At 38.1% G+C, this 14170-nt stretch overlaps 1 protein-coding gene across 5 annotated transcripts in view; it reads right to left on the bottom strand.

The window, feature by feature from the left end:
• COL19A1 (collagen type XIX alpha 1 chain) overlaps window positions 1-14170 on the bottom strand; it is a 183821-nt gene that overhangs the window by 8433 nt on the left and 161218 nt on the right. For 4 of the 5 annotated variants that reach the window (XM_077174795.1, XM_077174798.1, XM_077174796.1 and 1 more), the window contains 7 exons: window positions 14089-14151; window positions 12542-12577; window positions 12350-12394; window positions 9792-9962; window positions 8808-8874; window positions 6827-6982; window positions 219-296 (listed from right to left, as the gene is read on the bottom strand). In XM_077174795.1, coding sequence (XP_077030910.1) covers window positions 219-296; window positions 6827-6982; window positions 8808-8874; window positions 9792-9962; window positions 12350-12394; window positions 12542-12577; window positions 14089-14151 — 616 coding nt within the window. Of the gene's footprint in view, window positions 1-218; window positions 297-2069; window positions 5948-6826; window positions 6983-8807; window positions 8875-9791; window positions 9963-12349; window positions 12395-12541; window positions 12578-14088; window positions 14152-14170 lie in introns of those variants that run through there. The other variant, XM_077174799.1, reaches the window with a different exon arrangement.

The following is a 14170-nucleotide window of genomic DNA, read 5'->3' as shown; positions in this document are numbered from 1 at the left end:
AAACAAAGCTACAATTAGCAGGGTCCTCACCAGAGCACGAGCAGTGCCCTGCTTTTCATCACCGACATCAGGTGCGCTCCAGCACATCCACAAGGAGGCAGGTGGGGCTGACCTCACGCTGCGATCCAGCTCGGGAGGAAAAGCAGGAGTGTAAAACCAGGAGAAAGGCCTGTTAGTTCATAAACAACAATAGCAGAAATAGATCTGGAGACTTGTACCTGCAGGGCCAGGTGGTCCAGGGTTACCAGGCAGTCCAATTCCAGGCTCGCCTCTTTCCCCTTTCTGTCCTCTATAACCTACACAGAATAAAGATATGACGATAAGAGCACCCTCTTATTTTAGATAGGGATTTTCTGTATATCTTGTTGAAATGAAATTACCAAGACAAATATAATTGTGAAAGCACATGCTCAGTTCTCTTCTTCAGAATCCTTTTTTTTTTTTCGAAACCACTCTTAAGTTTATAAGTTCCTTCTGGAAAATATGAGCATTTCTAGCAGTAACTGTTACATCATCTGTCAAAGGGCTCTTGCTTTGTTCACTAGCTTACCCTTCCCCAAGATTTTAAGTTACCTGAAATTCCTCTAATAAAGAGCCAAATGCAGATTTTACTCTCTCTGTTCTGCATAATCCTTACACTTGCACTTTTTAGACTGTAAAGTGGTAGTTGTATGATTAGACATTCTCCTGTATGTGACAGAAGTCCCACTCCCTGGCCAGTGTTGCCCAGATCTCCTCACATGGAATGAGTCATCTCTGGACCTTGTGCAGATTTTGGGTTTGAAGCTCACTTTGACCCAACTAGCTGCATATCATTAACAAGATGTGATTAGTAATCATAGTTTGAGTACTTGAGTCCTTTTCCTTCACAGGCCATAGTTTTGAATTTATCTAAAGGCTTCCACCTTCTCAGGTGCTGCAACCCATGCCCAACCTCTGCTTCTTTTTCCTTGAACTGTTTTTAAAAAGTTTTATTGGTTGGAAACACTCTGGCTGCTTTAGAGCAGAGGACTTGTTGCTATCAGTAAAATATTTGCCTGATTATTTCAAGTTAAGAATAAGTTATTATTTCAAGTTAAGAATAAGTTATTATGCAGGAGAAAGGATGAAGGCATTTTTAAAGGAGACATCTGCCCTTACCTCCCTTACAAAACAAACCCTTACTTCAAAAGGGCTTACAAGGAAACTCTTCTGTACCCAGCACTTCAGATGCTGGCATGTAAGGTGACAAAAGTTTAGGATTAATTTGCTGATTTCTGGTCACATCTGGAATTAAAATCTTCCTGCTTCAAGGACCAGTATATTTTTAGCATCACCTATGCCATAGAATAAACCATTGAGTTCTTCCTCTCGTGAAGAACTGTTACTTAGTTTGAATTAAAAGAGAAGAGCACAGCCATGCCAATCCACCTGATGTCCCATGAAGATTTACTGGCACTGACAGGTGGATGGCAAAGGATGTCTTGTCAGTGTGCTGTGGTGTGTGCAGCACTGCTACCTTACAGGACATTCCAGAAGGAAATTACTTTGAGGGCTGTGGGTACCAATTCAACGTTGCTACAACAGACACAATGCAGTAGGAATGGTACACAGAGCATTCAAGCTTTCTGTTACACACAAGCTCATTTTATGCTTCAGTAGAAAGTCTGTTATCTGTTGCAATCATTCCAGCTTTCAAAACAAAGCATCAATCATCTTACTCCTCTCAGCACCACAACAAGGAAATTACAGTGAGGCAAGAATGTTACAAAATGCATGCAGGGTGCTATACATAACACAACTAAAGGAAATCAACAGTTTAAAATCTCACAGAAAACCAAATTCAAATTAACCATGCATTCTGGTCACTGAGTTATGTTAAGCAGAATTGTACAAGGCATATACACACACAAGCTATAAAGACTAAGAAAAAGGAATATGCAGGTATTTGTACTGGATTTTGAATTTGGATTTACTCTCCAATGACCATAGTAATATTTATAACTAGACCAAGTTGGTTTGTTCTGAAAAATCTTGTGCAACTTCTATTATTGCTGCTTTTTGCAAAGCTCAATAATACAACCACAGGATCAATTACATGCCCTATTTATTTTATATTTCTCAATGTTTTTTAATTTACAGTCAACATTTACAATGCATTTCCCACTACAAACCCAGTTAACTCTAATTTTACAATGGACTGCTGCCACTAATGATTTGTTTTGTGTTTCTTTAGTTATGGAGAAGAGAGAGAAATCAAAGGTACCATACATCACATTTACAATATCCATGGTAAACATTACTGCAGGTCTCTGACACACCATAATTGAAAACAACTGAGATAGACTGAATGATTCTGTAAACATCACTGGAACACAAGAAAATAAGGAAAAAAGTAGGACAAAGAGCAGCACGGTTTAGTGATAAACCATTATTGGCTGTATCCAAATACATGTGCAAGGGTGTAGTTTTTACATGGTGGCAGGTAAGTTCTGCTAGCACTGAAGTTTATACAAAAATTCCCAAATACCTTGTCTAACAATAAGGCTTTATTTGATAGAATGCAAGAATTTTAATGAACAGACTTATATGTAAACAATGTGAACAATGTAATGTGTAATTCTGGCAGAAAAATATTTGATTTTTAATGAGGTATATTTTGCTCAGAAGCAAGGCCATGATTACACCTCTAGATGATAATATCACCTTCTTTCTGAGCTTAGACTGACAAACTCATACATAGTCAAAGGAAAATATTACCATACACATAAAACAGATTTAATTTATTGTTTTTAATGTAAAGGCACATATAAGATGCTATCTACTTTTCCTGGTAGAATTACAATTTCAGTAAGAGGCACCTGCTTAATTCAAAAGGTAACTGTTTTAGCAGAACCTTTCACTCAGGTTCTAGAAGTTTTCTTGTGATTTCTGCAACCCTAAAGTTCTGTTATGACAAGCACATACCCAACGTGGGCAGTATGGTAAAGACTTGGTAGCAGCCTGTAGCAAGTTTGTGTTCATACAGATAAGCTTTTGCTCATAGATGAGTAGTAACAGCTGGAATTCAGCTCTCAGTTTGGTGCTTGCCACAAACAGCATGGTCAAAAGTGTCACTACTGCTACACCCTTGGCTCTACATGAAATGACAGAAGTTCATGTCCATGAACTCAGGGGTGAAAGGTATTTAAACTGCTCTGGAAGCTATTGCACCCGTATCATGGAGAGCCTCTTCCATCAGCATGGACAATGCAGCACCTGAAACTAACATGTCAAGTATCTAGAAAAATCTGAGGTTCTTTAATACAAATACAGGGCAAAGAGATTACCACCACAGGGAACAATGAGACCAAAGTATCCTCTGTGCTTTACTGTGCAAATACTCTGTGTCCTTAAAAAGACTGCAAAGCAACAGAGAGGGTGCTAAGGTGAAGCCCTCTCATCCAGCCACCAATACATGTTCTGACTTCCTTCTGTGTGTTACAGCTCTCTCAGCTGAGAGGGAGCAGATGGGTTTCAAATCAAAGAAAAACAGGTTAACTTTAACCTCCACAGCAGAGAACATTTTGCAGGAGGTATCTCTTGAAACCAGTGCAGCTATTTCAGAAGAGCGACTGTCTACAGACAACATCCACTACAATGGGCTCCTGATGTAAGCCAAGGTTTCTACATGCTTCCACCATACAAATTAGTAATTATAATAAGAGACATAAACTTTAAAACAGAGATTACCAATAAAGATAAGGAGCTTTCACTATTCATTGTATGGTATTTTTATTTTCTGAGCTGAGCTCTTTTTTTTGATTCCTTGAGGCTACCACAAGTTTGGTAGCCTCAAAGAATGAGGCTATGAGGACCTATATTTATAGGTTATGAGGACCTATAAAAAAGGAACATAAGAAAATAAGGAAATTCTGTCAAATTTCTCAGTTTGACAGAAAGAGTGAATTTTAACTAGGATACAATCTTTTCTCTATTGAAAAAAAAATCAAGTCATATTAACATAAGGGGTCTCTGGATTGTTAAATTATCACAAGGTGCAGTTCATCTAATGGACCAAAATTCCCTTACTATTACAATTTTAAAAATCCAATTAAGTCAGTGGAGTTAATTGAGCTAGATCCTCTTACACATGACAAGCTGACTGTGTGTTTGCAGATGGATGACATTGATATATCTTGTTTGCAAAGTCTTGAAATAAACTTTCTAATTCTCTAGGAGATATAAACATACCTTAAAACTCATGCAGAGTAAAGTCCCTCTGTTCTCCCTTAAGGACATGCTGTACTTTTTACCATTATTCCTGCCTCAGAGCATCAGCTTGCAGATGCATAGGTTATTTTTGAAATTTATATATATATATATATATATATATAAATCTTCCATTGGCCATTTGAATACCAATTATGTGTTTCACAATTTAAGTTGCAATTCTATTTTGCTTGCATGCTATATTTCTAATGAGACCATCCTATAAATTATATCTACCTGAACCACTGGGAAAGTTATGAGGAACACTATGAACAACCTTGCTGAAGGCCAGCAGGTAAAAATTCTGGACTTCCTTAGACGGGAATGAATCTCTGCATAAGAGTCTAGCAATTCTTCAAATACACTTTTTGAAAACCATGCCTATAAGTCCAAAAGTTAGTATCTCTCTTTTTTGCTTCTGGGAGTAACCCACAACCTAGTAGTTTGCTGTGCAGAAGGACATTCTATTGGAATCCAGCCAAATCATTCCTGACCAGTTTCCAGGGGAACCAGCACCACACTCAGGCTGTATGGAGAGACCCCTGTGAATCCTCAGATGAAGTTAAACACCTCTCCAGACACCCAGCAGCATCTGGCTGGCTCTAGCAGGCTCTGCATGCAGCATCACAAACAGGACATATTCACAGAGGTCCTGTTAATTGCTTGCCACAAGCATCCACTTCTTCTCACTGCCTGTGTGGGACAAGTGACTCACTTGGCCCCGTATTACTGCACACAGCAAATCCCTGGAGTTGGCAGTTGGGCTACACCCAAGTGAGAAATAGAATAAGAAGTGTCCATCAGTCAATACCAAGCCTGTATCAGGACTTGTGCACACAGCATGCTACCTGAAAGGGCCCAGCCACACATGCACGTAATGTGCTTCACCAAGAAGTCTTGTTTGCTATGTATTTTATGGCTGAAGACAAGCTGGAATATAAAAAGATACTTTTCAATCTGCTCAGAGATTTGAATTTCTTTTTACTCTTGGCACAAAGCAGTAACATGCACAGGCACAACTGAGGAAGGTGTGAAGGGTGTGTGTAAGTATGCACCTCTTACAGGACAGTCTCTTATTTGCAGTATAAAAAAGAGGCAAGGTAAACTTTTGGTTTTCTTTCCATGGAAGTGTAATTTTTTGTATCTTTTTATGTATCATAGAATTAAAGGCTTCACACTTAGCTTACCTTTTACTAATCAAAAACAAGTATTGAGCATATTGGTAAAATAAATGGAAATGCTGTGTACATGGGGCACTATTTTACTTAACTATAAGATATGGAAAAGCAGCTTTTTTTTTGTTTGGTTTTTTTTCAAGCATAGCTATCATCTTTTAGTCTTGATGCTCACTAGCTGGAAAGGAAACTTAGTGCAAGGTTTCTCTTCCCAGAAGTGTTTGAGACTATCCAGTACACACATCATCATTGAACAATCTGGCACTGACATTGAAGGTGACTATTTGCAGTGATCTGAATATTTAGGTAACGATGAAGTCAGTGTTGTAAGATTCTAAGCCTTTTATTGTTTTCCTTGATCCTTTATTCTTGTTCTTCTCATTCTGAGCTCATCACATTTTTCAAGCTTCTGTCAGTGGTTTGCGCTTATCAATGTTAGTAAGTCCTTATTCTTCTGATAGCTTTAGGATCCACACATCTTCAGCTTTGCTGGCATGTTCTTCATTCCAGTCTGACTTGCTCTGACTCCAGAGCAGACCAAACTAACAAAAGATAATAAAGAACTACCTACAGATAAACTGCAAATTACATGTTACCCACCCACAAAATATTATTCATCTATAAATTCTTTTTTCTTTCTAGTCTATTCTCATCTTTCTTTTAATCTCTGAAAGGCTGGCTCTACAGTAGAGCACAACTACAATGATCCTGGATCCCTCAGAGCTAATTTTGCAGTAAAAGACACTTTTGCAGTAAAAGTAGTTCACAGAAATGAGAGTATGATACTGTCTAAGTGCATTGCAATGCACAAATTACTGTTTGGGGTACAGTTGATGCCTTAAGTTAGTGAAAAACTGATTACTCTGATTTCTTCTTTTATGAAAATAGGTTCCTTCACCATAAGAAAAATTAATTTAGTAATATTTCAGTAATCTTTCACTGCTTCTTAAAGAAGAATATTTTTCTTCATTTTTTCCTGCCCTGTATTTTCTCAGGATCTGAACTGAGAGCAGTTGGACCAGGAGACAGAAAGATTTTTTTTTTCTTAAATAAGATGGTCTTTAAATATGTAGCTGAATCTAAATAGCAAGAGTGTTGGCATTGTTTTTCTTCCTTATTCAAGTATTTTGTAGGAAAAAAAATAACCTGCTACAGTAGTTCTGTCAGATTTAGATATCTGTCAATAATTAACTTTATAACTGATTAGAATAAAATGCACTGATTAGGAGGTTTTAATCAGTAAAATCCACACATTTACTATGGGTTAATATTTAGATGTGGTCTGGAAAAACATAAGTACATAAGTTTAAAAGTTAATCATTAGAAAGCTAGATAGGTAGTCCTGGCTTATTTAATAAACATTAGCAAGTGTCTAAGGATTTCAAGATACAACTAAAAGGAACAGTTTTTGGAATCCCTACCTTGAATTCCACGCTCTCCTGGTGGCCCTGGCAAACCATCCTTTCCTGGTGGCCCTGGTGATCCATCTTTTCCTGGGGGCCCTGGTTTTCCATGAGCTTGGGAGGCAAGCATTGCAGCAGGCAGCTTCAGCTGGGATACAAATTGACCCATCCTTTCTTCATTAATCAAAGACATAGGAAAAAGTTGGTAAGAAATCTGCTAGCAAAAAAAGGGGAAAAAAATCCCAAAGCCCCAGCTAAAGTTTCTGTAAGTAGGGTGTTTAATTCTTCTTAATGTCAAGGTATTAAATCCTCCAATAGGCACTGAGACCTTCAGTTCCGACTCGGATTCATGTCTGAGTCTTTACCCTTTGAAATAATCAGAATTAATTTGTATTAAAGTTTCTATTGCTACTCTCTATTACTAACATATTCCAATATTTCAAATTATTTCTGACTCCTGTTCATGGAAGTACTTAAAACACATAGACAGAATAATTAGTACTTAACATACTGATGGAGGGCTACCTTCTATTTTTGTAACTCATATTAAGCTGCAAAGTAGAGATTAAATCCTGTGAACAGTTCTTGAAATGTGCTGGAACCCTGAAAACTGTTGTAAAAAACCTGAAAGCACTCAGCAAAAAGTATTAATTGCAGATATTTCAGAATAGAAATTTTCATGCTGGTGAGATAAGGTGTTCTTGGTAATATTTTACTGTTCCTTAGAGGTAGGTAAAATATGTACTAACCCTGGCTCTGTCTCATTTACACCAGATTAAAGCCCTAAACATTCCACAACTTAGTGGGTGTTTACAATGGTGGAGTTTTAAGATTTAAGAAAAAAAATTAGAGAAGAGTGGGCAACAAACAAAAAAGAAGGAAAGTGATAGAAAGTAAACAAAATTAAACAATGCCAAAACTGGAAGATCTGAGGGAGCAGTAGCGAGATGTAGAAAAGGGAATAGCTATAAAGACAAAAATACTTTATTCCCTGTAGGCAGGGCACCTTATAATGCCTTCTTTTTGTGAATAGACTAAATATTTGTTACCATTCTATCTGAATGGGAAAAGGAGGTGACTTCACTCAATAAACTGCTCTTGAAATACATAATAGGTTGAACTCTGAGGGGTAGCACCCTGGGAAAAGGTGATAATGCACAAAGTGATAGCCTTGTTATAAAGTGAAAAACTGCCTGAACAGGTTAAGAAGTCTCAAGCTTTATATAATTTCTTTTATCTCTAAAAGATGGTTTTTGCCCACAAATATTAATGACAGAATAACAAAGCATACAGAGGATATAAGAAATGCATTTTGCAATGGAAGAGAAGCTGCTGTTAAGGGGTGTTCATGAAGAAGCTTGTTTCAGAAACCTGAGTCACAGCTTTTCTACCATGACTAAAGGAATGCTGGGGAAGAAAAATATTTCCTTTTCAGAGTTAGGACTCATCTAAGAAATCTTACATAATACAAAGGCTTTGTCTGAATCTGGTACTTGCCTAAAACTGTGCCAGATGGTGGCGGTCTGGCAGGGAGTTCTGGAACTCAGCAGGGATATTTGCTGAGAAAACTGAAGAGCAGTTTAAACCTATGTGACTGAAGGGTATTGAACCTTTCTCTTATTTAGACAGTCAGCCACTAAGGGGGCAAAATAATTAGGTATATCTGTGGTCTCTCCTTTAGCAACACTTCAATGTCTTACTGGTATGTGGTAGATAAACAGTATCTGCAGTGATACATGCTACATATATGTACCTACAATGACACTTCTGTTTGCTATTGTGATTTGGAGCAGACTATCCTTCAGTGCTAATCTTTTACACAGGAAATACTCTGTTTAACAGATACTCTAACCTCTCATTGCTTGAACAGAATCATGTAGACTTGCTAAACACAGCTACAGCAACAAGGTACCTGCTAAGTCCAATGTAAGTTAGATAACATGTAAAGAAATTTAGAGCAGAATTTCAGATTTAGTTGCATAATATTTCCTATTCTTACCTTCAAATACCTTAAGAACCTCTTGTTTGATATATTTTTTTATTTCTTCAAGTGAAATTGCATCAGCCTGATGAGAAAAAAGAAAGGTGATATGTATCAGAAGGAATATGCAAAGGACAATTTATGATGCTACAAAAATAAGAAATGCTCAAATTAGCATTACCAATATAAACCTTTCACCTACAGATAAGTGTTTTAATTTATTTTTGTTATTTATTTTACTGCAAAGGCCACTTTACTGCAAATACATTATAATATTGTAAAGATACTAGTGGCATGAAGTGGGAGAAGCACTCCCAGCTGCCAAGATGACCAGGATGTGATGAGTATTGAATTTACCTTGCACAAGAAAGTAAGGATGATCAGGGACAAAAATCTGATTTAGTTTTGCATGGCATCTTCCAACTTCTCACCTGCCCTGGGGACTACTTGCTCTGATGCACTGCTGACCAGAACAGAACCATGGTCCCAGTAACTTCACTGGAAAAGTGTTTTAGAGCTTTACCTTACATAACTGAGGTTAAAAAGAACCCATAATATGGATGTGTGTGCCTGTGTGCTCATGCAGAAAAATCAAGATATCTACCACTGGCAAGCAGAATTTCATTGTCTTTCTAAATACTGATTTCTCTTCTGTTGAGAATCAGTTTTGGCTGCCTCCTTTTCTTTCCCAGTTGCAAAGGCTCAGACTGCAGCTCTTAATCTTATGGAAAATGTGAAAATTAACAGTACTGAGCAGCCACATTGGTATGCAGGAACTAAAGAAATAAATAATTAAAGCTTATCCATAGCAGATGTTTTAAAAAATAATTAAAAATAACTGCCTGATCATGTGGGTATATTTTCTTCACCTTAAAGGAAATTATCTGAGAGAAATCCTTAGGTTTTCTAATACTGTGCTATTTCTCAGTTGAATTTCCACTGCTCAGCCCATGTCACCTTCATAACTTGTCTGAATACACAAACAACCTTATATTTACTTACTGGAAACCCTGGGGGTCCTGGTGATCCTGGGGGACCTTGATGACCTGGTGATCCTGGATAGCCTCTGTCTCCTGGAGGGCCAGCAGGACCCACATCCCCCTTTTCTCCTGATGGGCCGGGCTTCCCTCGTTCACCCTGGGGACCTCTGTCCCCTGGAATACCCTGATCTCCCTATGTAAAATAAAAGCAGAAGGAAAACCATTGCACATCGTGGAACAAACCTGAAAAGCCACTTGAGAATGCTAAAGAGAAAATTCTTGCCTGTTCAGAAACAGACTGAGTCATGCAGGGAAGATGATTTTCCAGGCTGAACCTTGTGTCTGAAAACATATTTTGTTTTCTTGCAATTTTGATGTTGAAGTCGACTACAAAAAGAATAGCTTGACTGTGTAGCCCAGTTTTCAAGGACAGAACTTGAGTATAGAAAGATTTAGCCCTTATACAAGGAACTAGGAATGTCAATTAGGGCATAGGTCTAATTCAGGTGCTCAAATTCACACAGGCAAAAGACACTAGGACATTTCCTGTAACTTTCCTTAGAAGCCTACTATTTTTTGTCTTCATTTACACAAAATTATAGTTAATCTAAGTTGTTTCCAGTACCCAAAGATACTAGGAGGAAGCTGGAGAGGAATTTTTAAGAAGGACATTTGGTGACAGGACAAGGGGGTAATGGCTTCAGACTGAAAGAGAGTCAGTTTAGATGAGATATTAGGAAGAAATTCTTTACTGTGAGGCACTGGAACAAGTTGTCCAGAGAAGCTCTGGATGCTCTAACCCTGGAAATATATTAAGGCCAGGTTGGATGGGGCTTAGAGCAACCTGGTCTGATGAAAGGTCAATGGCAAGGTGGCTGGAACTTGATGATCTTTAAAGGTACCTTCCAGCCCAGGCCTTTCTATGGTTCTGTGATAGATAAGTTCTCAGGTTTATAACCCTGCAGAGTAGGTACAGATAGCTCTACTACCAGAGATAAAGAAAAAGGCAAATTTCTCTAGAATTGTGGTACTATACCAGTGTGAAGCTGATCCTTTTCTTATAAACAATCCATGTTTTACAGGCTGCCAGTGTGTAGGAGGCAAATCAAATACTACAGCAGCTTTTCAAACAAGCATTTTTTAGCTGCCTCCAGTGTTTTCTTCACATTTTGAAAAAGGTCCTTGTTAAAATTCATAAACTAGGTGATATATTCCTCCAGATTCCTCTTTAAACTCTCCACTATGAATTGTACAAAATTAAGGACATTTGTACTTTGTGATCTCTGCCTAAGGTGCTGCTTTATTCATTTTTCCTTTCTAGCACTCTCCTATCTCTGGTATTTTATCTTGTACCAGATTCTGTGCAGAAGGAACTGCTGTTTTTCCTGTTTCTACCTGCTCTACTCCAGCAGGTTCACAATCTGTGATCAAGGTCTGGAGATAACAGCAAAAAACAAGCAAGCCACTAGCACTTGTATCTGTTGAAATCACTAGAAAACAGGTTGGTATAAAACATGTCTTCAATCTAGTTTGTCACTCAGTTTATAAAGTAGTAATAACAGTAGTGTTTAGTCACTCAAAGGATATATTAAACTATTTCAGCCCAGGTGGCTTATTCCTTCTTAAAAGAGATTCTATAAGGACATTTTTATATCAGACAAGAAAACCTCAAGAGTTTTATTCTGTCCTTCCAATTTTGATGCTTCTCTTTTCTGTAACTACAACAGCTGTCTCAAACTGAAGGAGCATGCTGTACAGCACTAATAATAATAATGGCTGCAAGAAAACCTTGACTTTATTTTCTGTGCTCATTGCAATCTCTATCACAGATGCAGACCTGTGTCCTTAAAGGCAAATCAGAATGTTGCAAACAGTTAATTTTTAAAGGGATAATTGTAATAATTGTTAAACCCTTACGTCTCTTCAGTGTCATAAAGCAGCATTTCCTTTTCCAGATTAAACAAGGAGATGCTTCTCTGCATCATCAAATAAATGTGGCAGCCATGTGATTAGGACATCAGGACTTTGGGACTGTTATAAGAAGACAGTCTTTCATACATATACATGTATATAGATATATAAACTCATCTCTCACCTCCCATAATCATTCCTGCCCACCATGACCTTGTTACCATGAACAGAACTGTCTGAAGGGTTTGGGAAGCAGTCAGGTATTGCACTGGCATTCCTGCTGCCTAAGTGTGACAAGCTTGTTTTACATAAAACATGATTTGTGTCTGTGACATAGAAAGGAGGACAACAGGGCAAGTCCATGGCTTTTGTAAAGTCTAACAACAGCATAACTGGATTATCTGCTTTCAAATTTTCAGCCTATTGATCAATTTACACTGTCCAGGCCAGCTGTGTTAGAAAGTCTATAAAATGTGTTTTTACTCTAAATGCAGAAGACAAATCAACTCTAATTCCTTGAAGTGGTGTCTAGGACCTAAACCTTAGATGTTTAAGTGGCTGCTTGAAGTTCACAGAGAATTAATTTCTTGATTTTGCCTATAAGATAGGTGCTGATGAGGTGTTTATATGCTCAGTGAAAAGAGAAAAGTTATCATAATAGGGACTTACACGTTCTCCTTTGGGTCCTCTGTCTCCTGGTCTCCCCACAGCACCCTGAAATATGGTTTTTGAAAAAAGGAAAACTTATCAGTTAAAGGCTTTGTTGTGTATTCATGTGTTAGCAGAATGGAAAGCAACTGCCTAAGATTAACAGCTGTGGTTTCTGTGAGGAATAAAATACACAAAAGCATGTTTTCTTACCGGAGGACCTGGCAATCCATCTTTTCCATTGATTCCCTAGGAAAAAAATTAATATGTTTATGTGTTTTTAAAGTATAAAGGGTAAAGCTCAGTGTTTAGTGCCATATCAGTAAATGTTCTGAAGCTACAGAAGCAGCAGTTTGTAAGGCTACAATATAGAAATACAAAGAGCATCAAGATGTGCACCAAATCTAATGATCATCCAACTTTGAATGACAAACTATAGGGAAATTTTGCAAATTTGGAATATTTGTATATGCACATGCACTTTTTCAGTAGCAGCAAGTCATAATACAACCATGGGAGAGAGTTCTTTTTCTAGAACTCTCTCCCATGGTTGTATTATGACTTGCTGCTTTTATTCTAGATATTAGCCTTGGTGCTGAATTACCCTTCTGCTCTTACAGAGATTATGCCTTACTCTTACAAGTCCAGATCCATTCTTTGGTTGTCAGGACTTGCAGCATGGCACAGTTTTGGTCTCATGGGTTACAGCCATTTCCTTCCCCAAAGAAGGTGGTTGCACTCATAGCAACTGCTGGAAACTGTTCCAGGCCCACATTATCTTCCAGACTGGAATGTGGCATGATCTGAGAGTCCTAGATGGTATGGGCCAAAACAATGTCAGAGATTATATTAACAATTGTACAATGCCAGATAATTGCAAGATAAAGGCTCTGGCAGTGTTTAATTTAGTAGGATATTTATGGATCTGTGAGTAGCAAACTCACAGCTGTGAGTGAGAAAGGATGACTTGTATGAGCAGAGACAGCAGGAATATTTCTTTCTCCTCATACACTGCAAAGTGGGGTTTTGCACAGATTAGGCACCTTGGGCTAATTTGCTGCTGTGGGTACAGAAACTGTGTCTTCTTTCAAGGCAGAAGTGTAATGTGGAGATGTGCTGACAAGCTGCAAAGGTCTGCTGCTCATGCTCATCCCCAAAACACCAAGGTTCAGGGGAGATAATGAGTCCTGCACTACCCTGGCTGAACCCCTTCTGGAATATAAACTGCTTTCTAAAAGCAGCTCAGACAGGGCTGGCTACACTGCTGTCACACTTTTATTACATAAAGGGAGCAGATTAGACATCTCCTAAGTGAACAGTAAATGCCTCAGCTGCTGTGTTGCATCACCTGTATACAGAGGAGTCTCAAAGTTTATTCAGTCGTGAAGGCCAAGCTTCTCTATCTAAACTGAAACTGAGAACCTGTCCTGTCACCCCATCCTTTACTGACTCTGCTCAGCCTCTGGGTTCACATTCTCCCCCTGGAAAAAGTACAAGAGGAAACTTTATGTCAACAAGATCCAAATGACCTTCATAAGACCTTTAAAGGCAACATCTCAGTAACATTAACTATTAAAACACCACAATACCAGGAATTGGTTTTTGCATGGTTAATATTGAGCAGTGCAGCTCTGTTATGTTCTTCACATGTCACCTACTCTAACACAAAGCAAGATGTAATGTCCTTTCTTTTGTAACTTCTGATAAACTAAACCATGTCTTTTTGTAGCAAATGATAAATTCAGTATAAAATTGCTTACTGGTTTTCCTTGTGGCCCTTCTGGACCAGGGAAGCCTATATCTCCTATAGGTCCTCTTTCACCCTAAGGAAGAAGAAAATAC

Source organism: Agelaius phoeniceus, chromosome 3, assembly GCF_051311805.1.
Source record: "Agelaius phoeniceus isolate bAgePho1 chromosome 3, bAgePho1.hap1, whole genome shotgun sequence".
NCBI classification, from domain to species: domain Eukaryota; kingdom Metazoa; phylum Chordata; class Aves; order Passeriformes; family Icteridae; genus Agelaius; species Agelaius phoeniceus.
Note: the sequence above shows the minus strand (reverse complement) of the source record. Positions and strands in the feature narration are given on the sequence as shown.